Source organism: Astatotilapia calliptera, chromosome 2 (assembly GCF_900246225.1).
Source record: "Astatotilapia calliptera chromosome 2, fAstCal1.2, whole genome shotgun sequence".
Classification (NCBI taxonomy): domain Eukaryota; kingdom Metazoa; phylum Chordata; class Actinopteri; order Cichliformes; family Cichlidae; genus Astatotilapia; species Astatotilapia calliptera.
The window spans coordinates 21932453-21957276 of NC_039303.1; the positions used below are offsets into that span (position 1 = coordinate 21932453).

Here is a 24824-nt window from a genome sequence, read left to right on the forward strand (position 1 = left end):
GTTTTTCTTATTGCTGGTGTTTTCTTAAGTTGCAGTCTGTTTGACCTCTCAGGGCCACTGTAGCTTCAGGATTAGGAGTCACCTATAGTATTATAGATTACTTTGTCCACCTTAAACTCCTCAGTGAAATTTTATTTTTTAAAGATTTGATCTATTCAGCAGGTGTTACATTTTCTACATTTTTGTTGCTATCTGGTTATAGTATTAAACTCTAAATCAGTGTTGAAGTGCACACCGTGAATGTTAATACTAAATTTAATCAATAATTCACTGTAATGACAATACATTTGAATCTAAGTAGAAACATTTGCTTATTCAGAACAAAGCACTGTATATAACACTTGTACAGTATAGAAAATGTCAAAGACAACGCCATTCAGTTCCTTTCAGGAGTATATGTAAATAGGAAGTGGAATTTACTGCAATGCAAGGGTGGGGGCGCCACCTAAAATCTGGCCTAGGGTGCCAAGTGGTTAGAGCAGGGGCTGTGTCCCCTACAATGCTCAATTCAGTGAGCTGATTAGAATGACCATTGTTTCACCAATGTTTGCAAAATTTATACACCTGTGACAACGGGACTGAAAACTCTTGAATCTAAATATTAAGAGTTGTGGCCCGTCTACTTTGTCCATATAGTGTGTCTCAGTATTTGGTTGCCGTTTGCAGTCTGCTTTCAGGGCAGATAGCATTGTTCAATCAGGCTTGTGCAGCCTTTGGCTTCATGCAGGTAAACAATCCTTCTGAAGTGCAGACGAAAGAACGTATTTGCAGAAATTCAAAAACACCGGCTGTTGTCTGATGACAATTTAGCTTTGTATTAGCGTTTTAAAATTCATCAGCTTTTGTGAACAATGACCCGGAAAACAGGAAGTTTTTAGACTTTAGCTACATCGGATATATACAACAACAGGCCATGCGCGCTGCTATAAAACAGTAGAAGAAGAATCTTTGTTAGTTGGTCTGTCTGTACCACCATTGTTTGTGTCCGTCATAGTTTGTCCTCACCGTATCTACTGGATAATGGCTCAGGAACAAGGTAGTTGCTCAGGTTGCCAGATAGGCAACTCAGACTGACTGCAATCCCTCTCAGACAGACTGATGGTTTGCAACTAATTACCACCCTAGTTATAAACACCAAATATGAGTAATTGGAATCTATGTGTATGTAGACAACAGCAGATTTGCAGTCTTTGCTGATTCATCAGTTAATTGCATGAGTTTTACATGCAGAGTTTGCATGTAGTTGCCAACTTAACCCCATTCAATCACAAACTGGCAGCAAACCGATAGCAGACAGACACGGTTTTATTGCCACCTTGTCACCATCACATTGCGCCAGAGTATTTGAAGATGGACTGTGAGTGGTGTCAGACCTGGTCCCCATCTTTAAAGCAGCCATTTCAGTTCATGGCACACATTTGCAGCTATTTTGTTTGTGCTGCAGTTGGACTGTAACACAATCACCATCACACTTACTTTTCTACAGTCGTCATTAGGGCTGCCACAAACGATTATTTTGATAGTCAATTCAATTCAATTCAATTCAATCTTTATTGGCAGACTTCATGTCCATAAAAACAAGACAAAAAAAACCACACACAACCCCCCCCCCCCCCCCCCCCGCCCAACACAAGGTATAAACCATTAAATATATATATGTATATAAATAAGTATCTAAAGCATTTGTAAAAATATAAAACCATAATATACATAAAACACAATTACTTAAAATAAATCAATAAATACACAAACACTTTAACCAGTGCTTTCTGAGACTGGATGAGTAACGGGAACCACTCAGTGTCGGATCTGTAAGTGCTACAATTATACTGTTACTCGAACCATCCAGCCGTTCTCTAAAATTGAACATTAGCTTTCTTAAAAGTGCTTTAAAAGTCCAAACACCCACAGCTACAAACATCTGACTGGCACTACCACTTCTAGGTATCCTGCATAGGATTCTCATCACATCATTATATGCAACATGCAGCTTCTGCATGCTACATTGTTTGTAGGATGACCACAAGGGGGCAGTATATAGCGGTGTGCAATACGCTTTAAACAAAGCCACTTTAACTGGAAGTGAACAAAAGCTGAATTTGCGTGCAATAGTATTTGCCTGCACATAGAGCTTACATCGTTGTCTGTATATGTCATCATCATCATTCATTTGTTCAGTAATAAAGTGACTGAGGTATTTCACCTTTTTATGAACTTCAAGAGTTTTTTGTGCCAGTTTAAACAAAGGGAAATTTAGCTGTTTATCCTGCTTGGTTCTACATATCAAAACAGCACTTTTAGCAGCATTGTACTCAATGTCATATTGCACACCATATTCAGTACAGACATTAAGAAGATCCTGTAACCCAGCACTGCTTGGACTAAAAACAACCAGGTCATCTGCATACATAAGTTGATTTATCAATGTTTTACCTAATATACAGTCACCGATTATTTTTGCGATTAGTCGACTAATCAGATCATCATCCATTGGACGTAAAACGTACAGCTTATTGCACCAGCAGCATCTGCTCTTATATAACTATCATTAGCTTACAGCTTGAAGTGTTTAAGGTCTGTGCTAACTAAAAATAAAGACAAGATGATAGTTTATTAAATTTTAATGAAATTTGCAGATTGTTTCAGTGAAGTTTAATAAACTCCTTGCTATCTAAAATATAACAGGACACTGGAGTATATTCTCGAGCATCTCACACTTCTGATAATCAGTTGTCTGCTTGACGTTTATTCAGCTGTGTAAAAACTATAACTTCAATCTAATCCAAACCAATTTACTCAGGAACAAATAAAATACTGAAAAAAGCCAAACAATAACATTTTAAAGTTATCTAAGTGACTTGTATATCATGTTTAACCTGAGTAGCGAAAGATGGCGGTGGGTTTGAAAACGATTTGCAGGGTGTCCGGTGTTCTCACGGGCTCTAGTGAGCCTTGCCCCCAGCTAGCTATCGAGCTAGTGGGTAACAGACATCTTCGAAAATGTCAGAGCGATTTTGAAAATATGTGGTGTCTTGATAAACTGAGCAGATATTTGAGGTTTACACAGCTACATTCTCTCCTGACAATATGTTAAACGTTTATTTTGTGACCCAGAAAGAATAATAAGAGTAATATTAAAACTAACTAGCTGCCGCCATTGTTGTAAACTGAGCAGGGCTGTGCTATGAATTCTGGGACAGAGCTACTTCTTCTTCTTCTTCGGGGGTTTAACGGCAGCTGGCATCCTTGTACATGCAGTGCTGCCATCTTCTGTTTCAGTCCATTATTACACTCTTAAATCCTACTACTTATTCCTGCGTCTTTTGTGATCTTACAAAGCTTCAAACGATGCGTCGACTATTAAATCAGTCGTCGACGATTCTGATAGTCGACTAATCGTGGCAGCCCTAGTCGTCATGTGCTTGTGCAAGAGCTGACCCACATGATAAAACACTCTGTTAGGCAGACTGACTAAATTCAAGTCAAAATAACTTGTACCACCAGTCCTTTATTTTAAACATGTTATGTGTCATTAAACAGTTAATGTTATGTTTAATGAAGAACTGCACAAAATAAAAACATGTAGCAATAAGGTGGCTCTTTTTCAAACCCATTTTCAGCAGAAGAATCGAAGCACAGATGCTTTCAGCTCTTTTGTCTTCTGGTTGAATGATGGCAGCACTGAAGGCCAGGCCACCCTGGTGTGTGTAAATGTGTTTGCGGCCACCAGCGAGGAATGTCGAGTCTTTGGCCGCCTCCTGTACTCTTTCATTTGCGGTGTGTTTGTGTACGAATGCAAATCTCGAGGTCACTGACGACAGAGAGGGGCTCACCGCCTCTAATGAAGCTCTCATGCATCCCATTACCGGCTGGCAAACAGTGTAATTGGGGACACAAAGCTGCCAGTTGTTTTTCGGCCCAATAAATGTATGTTGTGAATCTGCGGCAAAGTCCTTTCGCAGTGGCTGATTTTCTTAGACTGCTAAAAACGAGGTCAGTGGACAGAAGAGGACAAGAGAGGAAGTTGACTAGCTGGAAAAAAAACCTCACACCTGCTCACAGCTGAGGGTGATCCAAATCCTGTTTTACATTATTGCACATTTACCCAGAGGCTACACACAGACACACACACCATTATATTTGCACACTCTGATTCCAAACAGCTCGGGGCTTGTGAAATCTCTTCCATAGCTCCAGCTTTTTTGCATCTGTTTGTGCTGCATGTTTAGGTGCGCTGGTCTCAGAGCAGCCTGATGGGATTTTTAGGTCAGCGAAAGCCAGTAGAATAAAAATTTTGAAATCTCTAACCTGTTTTGGCTTCTAGTACAGCATCTCATCAGAATTTATGTTCTTTCCTCAACATGGGTGCTGTGGAGGGGGTTTGGCTGTGCTTACAAACCCAGCTGGACATCTGCTTTACATTTTTTTCTCTTTCCTCTGGTCCACTGACTTGAATTTTCTGAAAACAGCATGAAGCGTCATTGCCATCACCGTGGATGGAAGAGCAGGAAGACATTAAACCTTTTTTTTAAATTTTAAAGTTTATTACTTCCCTCATGCCTTGAATGTAAGATATAAATTCGTTGAAGAACATGCAAACTTTTCTTCATTTCATGAACAATTCCACGAGTTCCCCCTTGAGCTTGCAGTGGCAACACTAAGCAGAACTAACTTCAAAAACACATCACTGCTCTATGACTTTTATGAAACAGTAAATATGGTAGGTCTTCAAACTTTCAGACTTCCTGTCTCCACAAATATTGACAAATGCTTAACATGAGCATGTGAGCTCCATAAAACCGGCCAAAAGGTTTCTACCAAAGAGAACTGTTTGGTGAAAACAGATTTGTTTTTTTTTATCATGGCCGCAGTGTCAGGGAGCAGGGCGTGCTGGGTACATTGCTAATTACAAGCTTTGCAACAGCCTACGTAAGCTGGTGTCCCATGTAATAGCAGCAGCAGCTTCAGCTGACTACACATAAACCGCTGATTATTCAGATGTGAAATATACGGCGGTGAAAACAACAAAATCGCCATGTTCTCATATTTCAGTGGCTTTCAGTGTTAACTGGCCGTAGGATAAGAGGTGCTGTCTTCAGTTAACTGGAGGAAATGGCTGCCGCATCAATAGGCTGCATTGATGAGGTTGCGCCATGAGCAAGTGGCACATGCAGGACCATGCCGACATCATGACTTTGACCCTGAAATCTGCAGGAGAGGCTTCCTGTACACTCACTGGAGATAACAAGCAGCCCATTGTGTGCATCTGAGTGTGTGATTGTGCGTGTGTGTTTTTGTGATGGTAGATGTTGAGGGTCGAGCTCAGCCCTGATGAGGAGACTGTGACCAGGTGCCATGTGATGGGTGGAAGTAAACACAATGGCCACTTGAAAAAGAAAGTAAACAACCTTAACCCTGCATGCTGTCTTCTCCTACTGTAGCAACTGCCTCACCCACCGACAGAGGTACACGTCTGCTCTGTGGATCTGGAGCAGTATAACACGGCACCACTTCAGGACTGCAGTGCAGACGGCCTGGTCCTGTTAAAAATGGGTTTTTCCTTCCAACTTTAACTAATACTGTAGGGCCTTTAACTTACAGTATAAAGCACCTTGAAGCAACTGTTGCTGTGATTTGATGCCATGTAAATGAGCCTAATTCAGCAGTCCCCAACTTTTTTGTGCCACGGACCGGTTTAATGTCAGACAATATTTTCACGAACCAGCCTTTAAGGTGTCGCGGATAAATACAACAAAAGAAAATCATACAATCAACACAAAAACTGTGGTATTTTGTAAATATAACAATAAAAGCCAATTTACTGTGTGATTGTGTAACTTTAGCAGCGTCCCGCTGAAATGCGCCAACAACATTCAGAGTAACATCCTCCTCTCTGCCCCTTAATGCTCTCGTCGCTATGGTAACACGTAAATATTTCTTTCAAAATAAGACGCACAACTGCAACACGGGAAAAGGCCCAGGGAAACCCAGTTAACAATAAAAACCCTGAAAACCATAAATTTTACACCCGAGCCTCAACTCTCGCGGCCCGGTACCAAATGACTCTGTGGCCCAGGGGTTGGGGACCGCTGGCCTAATTGAATTGAACTGGAAGTCAGATGAGTCAATTAAGTCCCGCCCACATTCTCATATACCAACAATGACAGTCACGTTTAATGAAATCCAAGAAACCCATTCTAAAATATTTTAGGGTGCCCACAGTCATGCATATGTTTTTTTTTTCAGTCATGCATACATGTATGTGTATATGGTAATTACATCAAGATGATCCAGCCTCTCTCAGACTCAACTACCAGGTGTACACTGCAAGTATGTATGCTTTGATACAGCAGAGTACACATGGAGATTACACAAACTATAGCAACTATCTATAAAAGCAAATCTGTGCTGTAAATTATTACTTATTTTTGTCACAGAATGGACTGAATGTTCTCGTGTGGTTTGTTGTGGTGTTCGAATGGAATTTTTCTGCATGAAAAGAAACCAAAGTATAGTACAAGTTTACTGGCTCGTCAGCAGATTTTAAGTAGAGTAAATAAGCTAAAGGTGTGAACAAGCTCTTTTGTAGACTCTGGGCTGAGCTCTTTGTGTTACCAGGGGCCAGGGTCTAGTCTCACAGCCTTACAGGTAGATGTAAAACATCTAAATTGGTTCTGTATGGATTGGTGCCCCCCTTTGCAGCCACAACAATTTCCACTCTTCTGGGAAGGCTTGTTACAAGATTTTGGAATGTGTCTGTTGGAATTTTTGCCCATTCATCCAGAAGAGCATGAGGTCAGGGCTTTTTGTGGTTCAGTCAAGTTCTTTCACACCAAACGCATACAACCCATGCCTTCATGGACCATGCTTTGTGCACTGGTGCACAGTCATGCTGAAACAGAAAGGGCCTTCCTCAAACTGTTCCCGCAAAGCTGGAAACATGCAATTGTCCAAAATGTCTCAGTGAGCTGAAGGATTTTGATTTCCCTTCATTCCCTTCAAGGATTTCCCTGCACAGTGCAGCCAGGCAGGTAATATTCTTGTTAACTCAGACTTGTCCATCATACTTTGCAAACAGAGAAGTGTGTTTGATCACTCAATAGAAAACATTTCCACAGCTCCAGAGTCCAGTGGTGGCTCCAGCCAATGCCTGGCATTGTGCCTGGCCTGCATGCAGCTGCTCGCTCATGGAAAACCATACCATGAAGCTCCGGCCCACAGTTTTTCCCCAATGTTAATGCCAGAGGAGGACTGGAAGTCTATAATTACTGTTAAACACTATCCAATATGACTTCTTGTGGTTAAATAAATCATGTAATTTTTTATAGTGTACATGTCATTATTCACAAATTGCAAATTTTTGCAAATTGCTTGTTGCTTTTTTCCCTAATAGTCTGATTAGTCTGAAAGCATATATATAAATATAAATTAATGAGAAAATCAATTCATTTAATTAGCCTGCATGTAGATTATTTCCATAGCGACTGCCTTTTAGTTCAAAATTGTATAGACAATGCTTCAGACGTGATAAAGTAATTAATAAATACTCCAGTAAAAGTTGAAGACAGTTATTGATTCAGCTTCTTTACTCAAGTAAAAGTAAAAAAGTACTGGCTCTAAAATGTACTCAAAGTAAAACAGTAAAACGCAGCTCTTTGGAGGACGCTACTACCAGCTATTTTAGAGCAAAGCTAACTGAGCCTTGTGTTATATTAATGTAATAATGAAATAGCACGAATAAATGACATTAAAAACTCTACTTCAGTTTAAATGTTAATTCTAATGAAAGTAGTCAGCTTTAATCAGTTAAGTAGAACATGAGAACAGAAAAAGAAGGAATATTTAAAAAAGAGAGGAGAGGTTAAAATGGATTCAACAGGCAGGACAACCTTTAAATCCAACACAGAACAACAAGCTAACCTGTTTATCCTGCATTAACCTTTTCATGCAACCTTTTGTTGTGTATGACGCTGTGGATAACTGTGAATAACAACAAGTCAAAGAATATAATTTAAACCAGAATTACACATAACGTGACACCTTTAAATAAAACAGTTACTCTACCTCAGCTTTTTTTCAGCAATATGAAAAAACCTAATGTCGCCTGTACAGTCCCAATATCTGATTTAAAAGCATGAAGACATCCATCCATCCATCCATCCATCCATCCATCCATCCATGTTCTTCCGCTTATCCGGGCCGGGTCATAGGGGCAGCAGTCCAAGCAGAGAAGCCAAGACCTCCCTCTCCCCAGCCACCGGCTCCAGCTTATCCGGGGGAACACCGAGGCGTTCCCAGGCCAGCCGAGAGATATAATCTCTCCAACGTGTCCTGGGTCTGCCCCGGGGCCTCCTCCCTGTAGGACATGCCCGGAACACCTCACCCAGGAGGCATCCTTGTCACCACCTCAGCTGGCTCCTTTCGATGTGGAGGAGCAGCAGCTCTACTCTGAGCCCCTCCTGGATGGCCGAACTTCTCTCCCTATCTCTAAGGGAGAGGCCAGCCGCCCTTTGGAGGAAGCCCATTTCCACCTCTTGTATCTGTGATCTAATTCTTTTTGTCGGTACCCACAGCTTCTTCTCTTCTTCCTCTCCTGTCTTTCTTATCTTTCTCCATCTCTGGGTGAAGTTAGCTCTCTTTCTTTTCTCTCCCTTTGAAATAAGTTTGTGTGTTTGCTTTGTTGAGCTGATAGAAATGCCGCATTTGAAATTAGCTGACACTTAAAAGTCACTCCCGTTATGCTCGCACCTCTTCAGTGGAGCTAGCTAGATGCTAAAGTACCACAACCGCAACTTGCGGACAACTGCAGTTGTTAAATAACGATAAATCGAAACACAACCCACTTTAGCCCCTGACTTTGGCACACAGTTTTGCCTCTTTTATCTCATCTATCTGGTTAACAGGCAACAGGATTTCATGTGTTACTGTTAATGTTTGAATGTTTGCAATGATGTGATATAATAACTCACAGGCTCCTAACTTAAAACTACTCAAGAAAAGTACAGAGACCTAAAAATTCTACTTAAGTACAGTAAAGAAGTGTTGCTACTTTGCATCCTGTAACATACAAGGCAAAAGCACTCCTCTGTAAACAAACCTGCTGGTTCTGCTCAAGCCAGCAGCTTTTCCTGGGTTCCCCTTTTCCACCTCTCCCTTCCTGGTTTCTTTGTGTCCTCTGACTCTGCTGATATCTCAGGCTCAGCAGCTGGCTTGTGTTATGTTATTCCTCAGCCTCCTTTAATTATACCCACAATTTTCAGGTTGTTGTGAGTCTCCTCCACACCAGGGCACTTCAGCTACAACTTCAAAAGCAGCTGTTTCCTCTCGCTCACCTCACAGAGGGCTTGGGCCTGTATGTGTGACATAACAGATACATGGAAAATCTCGCAAGATTGTGTGAAAAACAGAAAATTTAGATCTAGTCATGCTATCCAGTTTAATTGTAATTAGACTCATCGCACGTCATAGTTGTTTAAGTGCGCAGAGCTACTATTTAATTTCATATTTTACAAACACAATCCTGGAAAAGTTGGGACAATAGGTAAAATCTTAATTAAAACGGAGTACAGTGATTTGCATATCTCATAATCCTATATTTTTTACTATAAAAAACCAAAACTGTTAAAGTGCTATCATCTTCTCTGAGCCAAAGCTCAGTTAAAACAGACCGAGACAAAGTGGAAGACTGTTCTCTGGTCAGACGAATCAAACTTTTACATTGGCGACCTTGGCTCAGGGGGTTGGGAAGTGCATCTGTAAGGTTCGATCCCCGGGCTCTCTGTCCTAGTCGTTGTGTCCTTGGGCAAGAGACTTTACCCTACCGCCTACTGGTGTTGGCCAGAGGGGCCGATGGAGCGATATGCCAGCCTCGCTGTGGCTACAACCCTAGCTTGCCTCCACCAGTGTGTGAATGCAAGAGTGAATGAATAGTGGCATTGAAAAGCGCTATATAAATCACATCCATTATTATTCTTTTTGCAAAACATCAAAGTGCACCCTGCAGTCTAAGGCCACGTCTACACTAATCTAGAGCCGGTACTTTCACTAATGTGAAAACGGTATTTTCGTCTAAAAACACTCCCGGTCTACACTAACGTTTTCAATCGTTTCCAAACAGTTGTTCATCCACACTGAAACGACTGAAAACGGTTACGTTCCTGTACTGCGCATACGTGAAATGTAAGACAATTCAACGTGCCTCATTTCTGTCTGCTGTTTATTTACTTTCTGGCTCTTTGAAACGTTGCAGCAAAATATCGAGGAAAAGCACCGAGTTTTTTAAATGGACTAACAATGAGAGAGAGTTGTTGCTGTGAGTAACACAAAAGTACAAAGTTGCAAAAGCGAGTGAGAGTTAAAGGATTTGAAGAAAAGCTATCTGGAGCATGTACAGACTGATATTAATCTTTAACAGGGTTGTCAAAATGGAGAGCAAACAAAACAACTGCTGTACAATAACCTCCACTATCTTAGTTGAATTGGTTACATGACTGCATCATATGACTAAAATGCGTCATGGTTTTCGAAAGGCTCCATTTACGCAGTCTGCACTGTGACGCGAAAAGCTGCGTTTTCAAATGCATCCGCTTTGGAGAGCGTTTCCAAAAAGCTCAGTTTTCCTTGACTAAAAACGCCGTCTCAGTGTGGACGGGAGGCCAAAATGAAGAGAAAACGATGTGTTGTCAAACGAAAATGTATTAGTGTGGAGATGACCTAAAGTGGATAGGGACCATCCAGCTTGTTATTAGTGCTCAGTTTAAAAGCCTGTCTATGATGCTAATGGGCTGAATTAGTGCCTATAAAGCTGACAGCTTGCACATCTGGAAAGCCACCATCAATACTGAAAGGTATATAAAGGTTTTAGAACAACATCCATCTAGATGACGTCTTTTTAAACTAAGGTCTTGCATATTTCAGCAACACAATGTTAAACCACATAGAAGAATTTGAACTGTTCTGCCCGCAGTTCAGACTTTTCATGTGCCAAATCATAAACGAAGGATCCAACAAAGAACCAGCACTGTTGAGAAGCCTGAATCCTGTATCAAACAAGAAAGACACAACATGACTCTCCCAAAGGTCCAGCAGCTGGTCTCCTCAGTCCCCAGATGTTTACAGAGGGTGTTCAAAGATGAGGGAATGCCATACAGCGGTAAAAACGACCCTGTCCTAGTGTTTTTGAGACGTGTTGCTACCATCAAATTCAAAATGACCTTTTAAGTTTAAAGATGAATGTGGTCAGTGGTCAGATAACTCACTTGCTTTGTGGCTGCAGTGATAGTCATAGACGAGAGTGAGTGATGATTCTGTTTTGTGTCATGTCAGCTCATCACGCTGTCAGGTTTTCCTGTGATGTTTCCAGAAAAAGAGAGCAAAAGAAGCCCAGCATGAGGAGAAAATAGTTGGGTTTATTCCAGAAGCCATAAATCCTATCTGTCTTAAACACAGCGGGAATAGTTGCTTTACTGCTTAGCTCATGCACCAGCGTCTTTTGCCAGTCAATTATAATTTATTATTGATGATTTTAACCTGAAAGTATTTCAAGTTCTTATGTGCATGATGTCATTATGTCATACTATATATACGTGGTGGTTTCTTGTCTGCCTTGAGCTGCTCAATAAGCAACGACTGAATTAAATTAAACCGAAGCATGCAGTAGTAGAGGCTTGTTGCCAAAAAATGGCTTGGAAAATGGGAAGTTAGTGCAGTACATAAAACAAGAACATGGTACAATTTTAATGAGCTTAAATGTGAATATTTTTAATGACCACTTTTATTCTTCAGCACAGTCTGAACTCTCTCAGGCAGCTTCTTTGTTATTTCTTTAAATAGTCTTTAAGAGTAGTTCTCCAGGCTTCTTGCAGGGCATTCAAAACTCTTCTTTGGATGTTTCTGCCTTTTGTTCTGTTCTCTGTCAAGATGATCCCACACTGCTTCAACAAAGTTGCAGTTCTTGTGTAATTTGACATACCTCATCCGTTAACTCCTGATTCCCTTCTTTAAGAATGGCTTCTTGACAGACAACCTTCCACCGAGGCTTCAGTGATGAGTAGTGAGATAAACTGAAGGGCCAGATGCATCTCTCAGGTCCTGTGTCAGGGACATGAAACGCTGTTCAACTGCTTTAGTTAGTGTGGGAAGAGGTGCTTGGGGAGAATGTGATTATGTACTCTTGGTTTCCTATTTTCATTGTAGGTAGAGAGGATTAGAGAGCTATGCTTAAACTTAGGTGATTCTATTTAGATTGCTGAGATGAGGAAGACCGGAGGCAGGACAGTTGAAGGGGGCGGTACAATGGGTGGGACACTGAACCCATAAGATTGTGTGTTGACTCCCGGTTGTGAGCCAGACCTCGCTAGACATAGCGGAAGTAGGCTAGTTAGCTAGGTTGCATCTGTCTTTTATTGTAAAGCGCAAATAAAGACGTCTGATTTTCGAAGTAAGAGTCTCCGCCTAGTCGCTACCATCAAAAAGAATCCGTGAAGTCGGCGTACTTCAACACTAGTTTTTTAGACCTGCCTCTTCTTCTTTTGACCTCCAATTCTCCAGTTTCCTAAAACCTTTTTAATGACAGTGCACACAATACTGAGATATTCTAAGTTTTTAGCCAATATTTCCTTTGAAGTTATCTTGTTGGATGCAAAAACATTGTTTTATGCCTTTTGAACTATATTAGCATTGTCATTTTCTGTACATGAAACAAAAGAAATGGAAACAAATGATGTGTTTTTAACAGATTCCAAGTAAAGTTAAGTTAAGTTTTGTGTTTTGTGTAGACACCACACTGGTGCATTCCTTGAGTTAGGTGCCTTTTTTAACTGAATTATCCACAAGTCAGCGTTAAGTGGTTCAAGAAACAAACAAACTAAAAACATTCCTCTGAAAATGGTCTCTTACAAAGACGGGATTGAAAATGGTGAAAAAGCAGCCAAATGTCTAAAGAAAAGCTGAAAGAACTCCAGAAAGCCTGGAGAACTGTTTCTCAAGAACACTAAAAAACACAAATACAATAAGATCTGTGTCTTTCTAATTAAAATATAAGGAAATTAGGGGTTGTGCTTTTGCCCAGTGTAATCAGCATTAATGAAACCTTCACTGTGAATAACCCAGGCCATGTTCAGTAATGCCCCCCATGGATGTTGCAGTGTGTGCTGATCATTTCTAAAAAGAATTCTGGCTGAATTCCCAGCAGTCGTTTCCAGAAGATGTCCTCCTGCACTTTTCCAGACTGAGCTGAACTTCCATGAAACATGTTGATGGAATCAAAATCAAAATGAGCATGTTTCCCTTTTTCAGATTTGTCATGTTTTCATGCAATGTTTTTTAATGTTTTTTTTTTTCAAACTGTTGTATTTTATTTTTATTTATATAACACACAAAATCTTCAGTCTTGCTAAATCATTTGAGTTTCTTCCGACACCTCAAAGGACCTGGCAGTTATTTCCAAGTGTCAAAATATTTTGCTATTACGCTCGGTTTTGATTGAAAAGGTCATTCCGATGGCAGGAAACACGAGATATGAGCCAAAAAGTAACATCTTTGATGAATCTAACGTTTTCCTGCATCGATGAGTTTGTAATAAGCCGGATTCAAATTCACACGTTTGCTCTTTATTAAAACAGTTTCTTTTATGCCCTTGTGTTATAGAGGACTGCAATTCCTGTGCTTTTGTAGTTCCTTGTAAAGCTAGTCTTTTGTTTCTGATGAAGTTTTCAGTTGAAGAATTAAAACGAGTTAAAAGCCCTCTTGTTGTCTTAAATTGCATGACCTAAGCATTGCATGCTTATAAATGATGATACCTGATAACTTTTTAGTATTCATAGGGAACAAATTGTGTTTACATTTTTTTATTTGCTCAAGATCTGCTCTGTGAAGTGCTCTCTTTGGTTCACATGAACTTGTACAGGCTGCTCACAAACTGTCCCAGTACTCCTAACCAGTTTGTCTTGAAGCTTTCAAACAGGCCAGTATGTGTTGCTAATGTTCAGGCAGTGACGTGCATAAGGCACCAAAACAGACGAGGTCTAACTGGGATATCAGCAGGATGACCCAGTTTCACTGCGTCTGGACATGCTGCAGCTTTTCAGTGAATTTTGCATCACGACTGTCTTCTCCTTACCAAAGCTCCAAATCCTCTCTTTCTTCCCTCATTGACTAACAAAGCAGTTTTCCGCCTCAAAGAGTCAAACTGAAATTTTCAAAAGGGACTGCTTCTTTTGACCTCCCCCCGAACAATGAGCTTTCTGTTTGAATAATCCTCCCAAAGTTAAGTTTTCTGCCAAACGTTCATTTGCAGCTTTTGCCATTAAAGTGCTCTCATAGTGTGGACTCAGCTGTGAAGTTCTGCTCAGACTGATCTGATTCAGATTATGTGAGAATTTCATGGTAGAAGATCAGCAAGTCTGTGACTCATTTGGTCATTGGTGCTCACACAGATTGAACAAGATTTAGGCTTCTTGGAGTTTGAGAATTGGAGAGTTTTAGGAATCTTATTCATTCTGTTTATTGGAGAGGTAAGCTGGCCGGACAGAGAGCAGTGAAACTATGGCTTTTGCCAATTTTAATTAATATGAAATATTGCACAAAGTCATGAGAAACACTGTCAAGATCCTAATTCCTTTAGCACTTCCTACTTCAAGGACTTGATGTCCGACAAGTTCTCGTCAGGTCTATAAGTGCAGGATAAAAACAAGAACGTACACAACACCAACACTGTAACATCCCAACAGTTCCCAATCTATTTTAAAAGCGACCCTCGTTTTCATTTGTTTTGTGGAAAACAAATGCCACAAGGCTTTATGTGATTTAGAGAAGTGATGGGATGATAACATTTTCAAAGTCATGCAGACTGAAGGGGCCTTTCTCTCTGCGTGCGTCACAGTGTGGACAAAAATACACTGCTGGCTAAAAATATTTTCAATACGATACACAATTACTGTCATTGACACTGCTGCACTCTTCACAAGTTTCCTGTTAGAGCAGGTGGGGCCTCGTCTGGAGGGTTAGTACAGCAAATGTGACTGTCTGGTTTTTTTTTTAGTGTAGCGGTCTTCTCTGATTGGAAGAAGTTTGGCTAATTACCTGATATAACTTGAGTCCAGTAGTTATTTAGATTCAAGGATCTCTTCTCCAAATTCAATTAGTTATTTAAAAACCACAAGGCCAAACATGCTGTATGTAACATATAGATCCTGAAGCTCGGGTCCTCCTCCAGAGGCGGTTCTCAGGACTGCGCTCTCCTGGTCAGAGATCTGTTGGAACCACTCTTTCAGCTCTTAATGCTCCTGTTACTACTTTAGACTTTACCTTCTCTAGTTGTGCCTTCAGCATCTGGTACTTTTCTATTTTCTCCTCCTTCCTGATGTTGCTGTCTGCTAGCACTGCCACATCTGTCACAACTGTGGTCTTCTCCCCCTTTTCAACCACCACTATGTCCGGTTGGTTGACCAGCAGCTGCTTGTCTGGAACTTGAAATCCCACGGGACCTTTGCCCTGTTGTTCCCAAACACCACTGGTGGTGTCTCCCATCGGGAGTTGGGGACTTCTAGTCCATATGCGGCACAGATGTTCCTGTGTACTGTCTCAGTCACTTAATTAGCCTCTCAGTGTAGACAGTCCCAACAAATATCCTGCTACTATGTGTTAGATAGTCTCAGGTCATCTTTGTAGAGTCTGCAACTTGGGCCCTGTTAGCTGTGGTAGACTTCTGCCTCTATGGATCTGTTGCTTAGGGCCTGTTCCTGTGCCTCCATGATCAGAGCGTCTGTTGTCCTGTAAGCCAGGCTTTTCTAGACACGGGTATGATTTCTTGATGTCAGCCACTTCTTAGAGCTTCCTCTCCGGGGTGCAATCTTCCTGATCTGTTCACAGATGCTCCGTGTTTCTTCCTGGATTGTGTCTCTGGCACTCTTAATCCTCACCCTACCTCTTTCTGTTGCTCATAGAGTCTTGGGGTGATGGACTTTGGATGGAGACCTCAATGCATTGTGTGGAGCTTCTGTGTCTTGACATTTCAATTCAATTCAATTATATTTACTCTATATTTATAGAGTGTCAAATCACAACAACAGTTCCCTCAAGACCCCACATTAAATGGTAACTGGCCTGTATTTGTATAGTGCTTTACTTAGTCCCTATAGACCCCAAAGCGCTTTACACTACTTTCAGTCATCCACCCATTCACACACAGGTGACAGCAAACTACATTGTAGCCACAGCCATCCTGGGGCACACTGACAGAGGCGAGGCTGCCGGACACTGGCGCCACCGGGCCCTCTGACCACCACCAGTAGGCAACAGGTGAAGTGTCTTGCCCAAGGACACAACGACCAGACTGTCGGACTCTGCCAACTCTTGAGCCCCGATTAACACAAAGAAAACAAAGAAAGCCTCAACAATCATAAGACCCCCTATGAACAAACACTTTGGCGAGAGTGGGAAGGAAAAACTCCCTTTTAACAGGAAGAAACCTCCAGTAGAACCAGGCTCAGGGAGGGGCGGCTGCCTTCTGCAAACGACTGGGGATCAGTGGATGAAGACAGAACAGAAGACATGCTTGGAAAGAGAGCCAGAGATCAATAATAACAAATAATTAAATGCAAAGAGGTGCATTAACACATAGTGAGTGAAAAAGGTGAGTGAAGAAGAATCACTTAATGCATCATGGGAATCCCTGATCCAGCCTATATAACTATATACTTTATCAAAAAGTAAAGTTTTAAACCTAATGGTAATAGTAGAGAGGGCGTCTGTCTCCTGAATCCAAACTGGGAGCCTCCCATTCGACTTTAAAATATTATAGGAACCATAAGCAAGCCTGCAGTCTGAGAGCAAAGAGTTGTAATGGGGTGATACGGTATTATAAGATCATTAAGATAAGATGGGGCCTGATTATTCAAGACATTATTCAAGTAGCTGATGAGTAGGATACGGATTTAACAGGGAGCCAATGAAGAAGAATTATGCTCTGTTTTCCTAGTCTCTGTCAGGACTCTTGCTGCAGCAATTTGGATCAACTAAAGACTTTTCAAGGAGTTTTAGGACATCCTGATCATCTGTCCAAATCAGTTTTTACAGAACTGTGCAGGAGATTTGTTTTTAAATATTTTCTGGCAAAGTCTAGTCTGATCTTCCTGTTGTTGAGTGTAACCCATTGTTTGTACCATAAACCTTTTATATTTCCATTTGTGAAGGCTTCTCTTGATTGTAGACTTGACTGACACGTCAATCACACCTTGACTGTGGTTGCATACAGAGGCAGCAATACAAAAAATGTGGTGGCCAAGCCAAATCAAGCAGTGAGTGAAAGTGAAAGTAAAAAGTGAGGAAAACAAAGTGTAAACCTCCCACACAGGTCATGAACTGTAATCTTGTAGCTGACCAGCCCTTCAAGGCACTCCACCATCACTGCTTCAGCCTGCTGCTACGTTTTTGGTTCCTAAAAAGAGGCTGTTCTCTCCCTGCGTTTAATATCAATGCAGACACTGTCTCAAGGCATGAGAGCCAAAGGACACCTTGTCTCTGTGACGCAAGCAGGATTTCACAGAATGTCGGGATGTGATGCCCGGGGATGAAAACATGTTGCATACGTATGGCCTTTGGCTCTTGATGTGCTTTCTCCAGTCTAAGAAAAATATCAGCTTGTGTTTAGAGAGTTCAGAGTTTCAACAGAAAGCTTTTGTTACACACTAGTTTGACAGATACGACTGTTTACCAGGCAGGAAAGACGCTATGGAAAAACATTTTTCGAAGATTTCAAATCAGCTGACAAAAATTTCAAAAATTATAGCTGCATGTGCGAAGGAAAAGAGTACTCGACTCTAATTTCTGCTAATAATACTTCATTGCAAAGTCCCAGGCATAAAAACAACAGCAACAAAAGGACCGCTCAAAAACTCAGTAACTGATTGTGATGATATAAAATGACGGTGCTTGAAAACTTGTTCTACTTCTCCATGTTGAACGCCCATGAATTAGATATTAGTGAATAAATAAACATCTGTGGGGTAATTCTGTATCACTTTGGGCCATTCTGTTTTTGATCAGCTCCATAAAAACCCTAAACTCGATCGGCCTCTCAAACACAGAATAATAAAACACCATGGACAACTACATATTCAAGGCCTGTTCCGCTCGTGGTATTCATCAGTGTGATCTCTTTGTCTAAGGCAAATACAAAAATCCCTCAGAACAATTTTAGCAAGCTTTTTTGATTAGGTTACTTAATTTGAAAATATGACTGAAAGGCTAAATGCCTGACACAGAAACAGCTCTCCCAGGAAGCTCCTCCAAGTGTTTCTCATCTAGCAGAGTGAGTGTTTACACATGTTGTAAAAGTAAGTCTGTTTCCCCTTAAAAAACAAAACACAAAACCCCACAAAACCATTCAGTATAATCTTACAGTGTTGGACATTTACATTTAATATGTTTTAATAAGTTTTAAGTAATGACTTAAACATGTTTAAAAGTCGCTCCTATGAGTAAAATATCTGAGGAAGACAGTCTGAATGGTTAGTTCAGTTTCAGTAACCACACCCAGGCCTAATTACTTCCAGACCTGATGAATAAGGATATCACTTAAATAGAACCTGTTAGACAAGGTGAAGTCAGTGAAAGTGGATTAGAAAAAAACAAACTAAGTAAACAAATAAAAACAAATGAAGGTTTTGGAGGTTTTGAGTTTGAAGTCCAAACTCAGACTTGATCGAGATGCTCTCTAATGACCTTAAACAGGCTGTTCATGCTTAAGTTTTCCAGTGTTGCTGAATTAAAACAAGTGTGCAAAGAAGAATGGGACAAGATTTCTCCAAGGTGATGTCAAAGAGCAGTTCTTGCAATTCTTGAATTCAAGAATGGTAAAATTTGTTATCGAAACAGACGCCCACCTATGGGCAAATCACCCTCAATTAGCCTAACCCCACTAACTGCATAGTGCTAAATGCTGACCACTACGCCACCATATTCTACTTTTGTATAAACTTGTATAAACATCATGAAAGAAAAGCAATGGTTTCATTACTTTAATGGTTAGCTGACACCTTAAGTATATGTAAACAATAGACAGTGTGATTGCTCATGGATATTTACTGCCAGGCTGGAGCTTGAGTTGCAGATGCATCGTGCTCATTGCTGGCTTTGAACGGCCCATTTTCTTCATTAGCTGCAAAAAGTTTAAAATTCCACAGTGTCGCTCTGTAAATGTCCACGAATCTTTAACTGCCTCAACATGTCAGGTCAGTTCATTTCCTGCGTCCTCTGAAATTTAACTTCTGTTGATATATCTGTGTGTTATTGTAGGATCTTTACCTTACAATATAAAGCATGCTGAGGCAACTTTTGCTGTGTTTTAGCATATATAAATAAAACTGAAGAGTCTCTCTACACACTGTGTTTCTGTTCAAAGTTTAAATACAAAATGTGATTGTTCCCGAATGCTCCTGATTAAATTTTTTTTTTTACAAAAAGACTAAGAAATTACAAAATATTTAGATATTTTTAGTGTTACATAATAATTAATATTTTAATCATAGAAGTTTAATGAGTTATCTCTAAAGTCATCTTTTAGATTTAGTATATTTTTAATGATCAAAGATGGATGATTCCACAGGCATTTATTGCTCAAAGTCATCAAATCCGTGTATTTATTAAAAACAAATCTTTAAAATGATCCATGACTTTTCTATTATTGATACTTTTCCAGAATTTTATTCTTTTGGTTGAATAACATCTGTAAAATTAGTTTTAAAAAAGTATTTATGGCAAACTATACTTTCCGTTTTTTCTATTTAAAAAATAGCCTTTTCTGATATTATGTTAAATTTGTAATTGTATTTTAATATTATATAATTTTATCTTGAAAATTTTTTTTTATGTTTATTTAAAAGTACAGTTAATTCTATTTTAGGTCTTTATCATTATTAATTTTTGTTCGCTTTTAAAATAAGTCTTAATTTTATTGCAATTTCATGTACTTAAAAATAAGAGGAATATTTGTTACATTTAACAGATGAAATCTGTCAAGATTTTTTTTTAAGCGTGTCCAACCTGGAAAAATATTAATTATAATTAAAATATTAATAGAAAATCATGTTACTTAGCAGGTTTACAGGTTTCGAACCTTTCCAACAATAAAAGAGTTTTTACAAGCCCCAATTTCTGCCCCTCACCGTGCTTCCAGATGCTGGCCAATCATAGACAAGACTGTCTTTAGTAAGGTGGGCCTCAAATAGCCTTAGTTTAATGAATGAAATGATTGTCCCAGAAAAACAATGCAGAGCAAGAAATAAGTATGATACATAAATGAAGCTAAATTAATTAAATAGGAATGAATCTGCAGCATGAATTGAATAAAGCTATGTGAGTGACTTCCTGCAATGAATAGTGCACAATTATCTATACCCTCTTTAGAAGCAAGTAAGAATCAAGCAGGGACTTTCTCTGCTTCCTGTATAGCTAGCATCCTTGCTGTGAGGTACACTAATACTGTTATGGGATAGATAGCTCCTGTTTTCCAGACTGAGACAAACAGCTTTTTGTGCCAATGGCGGGGGGAGCCGATCATGTGCTTGATATTATCTGTGTATGAAGCGGTAATACAGTGGCCTTCTATGTTCTAATCAGCAGGGTCAGCCTCATCAGTCTCATCTTCTCTCACTGTTTTGTATTTCTAAATTACCCCCGAAGCATAATTCATTTATGGCTGTTGTGGGTTTATGGAAGGATGAAATATGCTCTTAACCTTTACTTACCCTCAAAATCACTCCAAAAAACCAAAAAATCCCAACAAAACACACACAAAACCACACAAAAACAACCCAACAACAGCAAAACAAACAAACAAGCCAAAAAAAAAAATCAACAAAACAAAAAAACAGAAATGTCGATAAAAGAGGACACAAACCAGATGATCATCCAGCGTCCCACCTATTTTGGGAACTGGGGTTGTATGCTCACATACCATACATATGATCATATGACTTATATGTTTCTCACAAATTCAATTTGTGAAAGACCTCCACAGTTTCTAGACATGAAAACAGTGGCTCATTGTTTTTCTAAAAACATAGTATGGCAAGGGAGACAATGAGCTGTACGCAAGAACTAACAATATTTGTACTGGTGTTGACCCCCAGTGGCCAGAGGGTGTAGCTGCTCCTAAGGGCTCTGGGAATTTAATAGACTTTTATGACAGAATCTTTTATTAATGCAGTTATTATACATGGCTTGAAAATTTGCTTGAATACAGCAACATATTTCCATGTGTTTAAAGGAATAGTTCGACATTTTGGGTAATAAATGTTGCTTATTTTTGCTAATGTCAGGTAGTAAAAAGAGTGGCACCATTCTCATGTTGCTTTGTGAAAGTGAGGTTTAATTCAGCATAAAGCCAAAGCTGTAAACATTCGAGGGATTAAATATGTGCACTGAGTAGTGAGCCTTACAGACACCTGTAGGTGGATGTGTTACCTGTGGAGAGCAACATGCAAGCTATTTAGTCCCTCTTCCAGTCATGTGGCTTCAGTTTCACATGGGTACGTTCTCCCCAATCTCCCAAAATGTCAACTATTGCTTTAGAGGTACCCTCTAAATCCACAAACCTTCCTGTAAAAATGTGAAATATTTATTACTATTCATACATTAAAAAAAAAGAAAAGAAAAATAATGTCTAAAATGTGTAGAAATCTCAGAGTAAACCAAAACACATAAACTAAGACAGGAAATGATGATAACTCGTACTGAAAAAACAGAAATCAAAGTAATGTTTCCACAAAGAAATGTGAAAAATAAAAGCGACAGCATAGAGTAGAATAATTATAAAGGAAAATAAATACCCACAGTCTTTACCACACTGCTCTTTCTACAGTATTCACCATGAGGCAGAGATTAACCCTTCATATGCAAGTTACAAAGTTCGAACCTTGACCTTCTTGAACCTTCAATAAAAAGTCATAGCCTACTACACCATCATATAAATACATTCATGCAGTGACATAACATATATATTTGCATTTACACCACAACCTTTAGATCACGACAGGCTACATTATACTGAAAATACATAACATCACTTAAATATTTAACAAATACTTTGAGATGATAAATATCAACTTACGTGAGGATGATCCTCTGGAGACAGTCTGTTTAAATACTTAAAACTGTCAACATTTTTAAACTTCTGTCTTTTGTTGGCGTGAGAGCGCTACTCACTCTAAGCCTGATAAAATGTTCTTGTTGACAACTTGTCTTCATGGTGCCATTTAACCGGTCTTCAGCTGTTGGTTTTCCCCTGACTCTGAAGCTGTGATGGGCTTTCGCCTGTCTGTGCGTTGCATGGTGCTTGCCTTCATGGATTGGCGCAGCGAGGACAGCCGGCTGCGGAAACCCTCCCCAGAGAAGAAGTAAAGCAGCGGATCAAAACAGGAGTTGGCAGCAGCCAGGCACAGCGTCACCACCACCAACTTCTGCATGGAAACGTTCTCGCAGTGGGTAGTGTCTCCCCGAGACAGAAAGTTCAGGTGCACGGTGCGCTGCACGTGGTAAGGCATGAAGCTGACCAGAAAGGTCAGCAGGACAATGACAATCATCCGGATGGCTCTGGTGCCTGTGCCCCGCTGACGGCGGGCAGCATGGGTGCGGGAAAGCAGGGTTCGGACTATGCCAGCGTAGCAAAGTATGATGACCAGAAAGGGCAGGACAAAGCCCACCATCAGCGACACATAGTTCAGCGCAATTAGTTTTTTCAAGCTTTTCCCGGGTGGAGGTGGCTCGAAGCATTTGGTTTTATTCGTTATCGGATCAAACTTCTGGCCAGATATCAGGAAGGGTGAAGATAAAAGACAGATCACTACCCAGATAGCACCACAAACAAGGCGTGCACGGTTCTCTGTCACCAGCCGCAGGTTCTGCACAGGGAAAACAATAGCCAAGAAACGCGTGAAAGACATAGCTGCCATGAAGTAAATACTACAGTAGAGGTTTACATAGAGGGCGTAAGAGCTGATACGACAGAGAAAGTCCCCCTCGTGCCAGTCTCCCTTTCTGACATAGTAGAGAACTCGCAGCGGCAGCGTCATAACGCACAGCAGATCAGACACAGCCAGGTTCAGCATGTAGACGTGAAAGGGTGAGCTCTGGCGATACGTTCTGATAAGCACCACCAGGGCAAAGCCATTCCCAACCAGGCCTAGAACTGTGATGAGGGAGTATGCTGTTGAGTAGACCTGGTTACGGAAGTCATCGATGGACTCGCACTGACTGGAGTTGTCCTGCAAACCACCTGTCACATTCTCCATTTGTGTAGCTGCTGAGACAGAGGGAAAGCGCATTATGAGCGTGCATAAAAATGTGTAAATGAAAGTGGTTCAGGCCCCCAAAAAATATGCATATGAGAAAGCAAAAACGCAGAGCTGTGTAAAGTGCTGTAACCCCAATGTGGTAGATTATTTCTCAGATAGTCTGTGAGCCTGTCGTGCAATTCTGGAAGAAACACCGAAAACAGATAAGCACTTTCAACCTCCATCCTGTCACATGGTAAAGCTTCTGTTTTTGGTTTCATAAGCTAATGTCTCTTTTAGATGCAGTTCTTGTGAAATGTTGAGACACTGTTCATTGTGAGCACTTGTCACAGACTCATTATTAACAGATGGATCACATTCTGTCAGACTCCACTTCACTACGGGGCAAATCGTTTCATTTAGCATTGTGCAGGCGATAAATTATTAAGGAGCGTGCATATGTGTTACATAACTCACCATGCACCTGAGCGTAACTGTAATGCACATTCACTACTGTGAAGCTAAAAACTCGTTGATTCAGTTTCAGTTAACAGACTTTCTGTTGCTCTTTCACTTTTGATTGAAAGACATTCTCAAAACACTCTTTAAATTAACAAATAGATTATTTGCACCGCTCAGACAATGAGTGGTAACTTCTAACAATAAGCCTACACGCTGCTGAGCGCTTTCTCTGTCACCCACAGCTGTTAGCAAAAGTATAAACATCACAAAAATAAAACCCACATTCCAGCAAATTCAACTCCAGCTAAGGCATGTTCTCCTTACCGGTGAATTCTTGTTTTCAAAAATGGTATGTCAATCTTCACTCCCGCCTGACGTCCGCAATCACAATGCTGCCTCAGACCGACTGCCTGCTTCATCTACCAGATGTTGCCACAGTAATGGAATGATGCTGCGTCTTCAGAGGCTCACTTTGAAAGCAAGTTGAAGTGGGGCTGGTCTTTCCCTTTAACTACGCAGCACAGTCACATCAAACTCAGTGACATCACAAACACTTTAGCTCATGGGGGGAAACCACTGTAAAGGTGATCTTTTTTTACTTCTTCGCTGTAGGCAATATTGTGCTTTCATTTGCCAAAATTTGTTACTAATATTTTTTTTACTGCCACTTACTGATTTATCCTGATAGGCCAGTATCTGCTTCTGCTGAACACACACCCTAAACCATATTTTCCACTCACTTTACACTTTCCTGGTGCAATGCAAACACCATCTGTTCTTTATTTATTTTCTCATATTTCCCCCTCAGATGACTGTATCAGCCTGCCTGACCTGTTCGAGTCTGACACCTTGTTGACACAGCAATTTCTAACAACATATTGTGTACATAGTGTCTAATGTCACTGGGCACTGCATGAAAAGTGTTGGGAAATAGGAACATTTAAAGTCTTTGCTTTAGGTGACAGCTTATGTCTAGTCGCTTTGTAATGAACACGTCGTTTACTATGCAGCTGTCGAGTAAACTGGAGAGTTTAGCGCAGCTGTTTTGTCTGAACATGTTGACAACAAGTTGGAACTCGGGTTGACACG

At 40.4% G+C, this 24824-nt stretch overlaps 1 protein-coding gene across 1 annotated transcript; it reads right to left on the reverse strand.

The window, feature by feature from the left end:
- Positions 1 to 22143: 22143 nt before the first annotated feature.
- Positions 22144 to 24295, reverse strand: cysltr1 (cysteinyl leukotriene receptor 1). Its single transcript, XM_026179862.1, has 2 exons — positions 24060 to 24295; positions 22144 to 23299 (listed from the first exon to the last, which is right to left on the reverse strand). Exon 2 carries the CDS (start codon positions 23289 to 23291, stop codon positions 22257 to 22259), a length of 1035 nt encoding a protein of 344 aa, XP_026035647.1. The 5' UTR covers positions 23292 to 23299; positions 24060 to 24295; the 3' UTR covers positions 22144 to 22256.
- Positions 24296 to 24824: the final 529 nt, after the last annotated feature.

What these genes read in the sequence shown, in the direction of transcription:
- cysltr1 (XM_026179862.1), bottom strand. Translation starts at nt 23,291, where the DNA reads ATGGAGAATGTGACAGGTGGTTTGCAGGACAACTCCAGTCAGTGCGAG.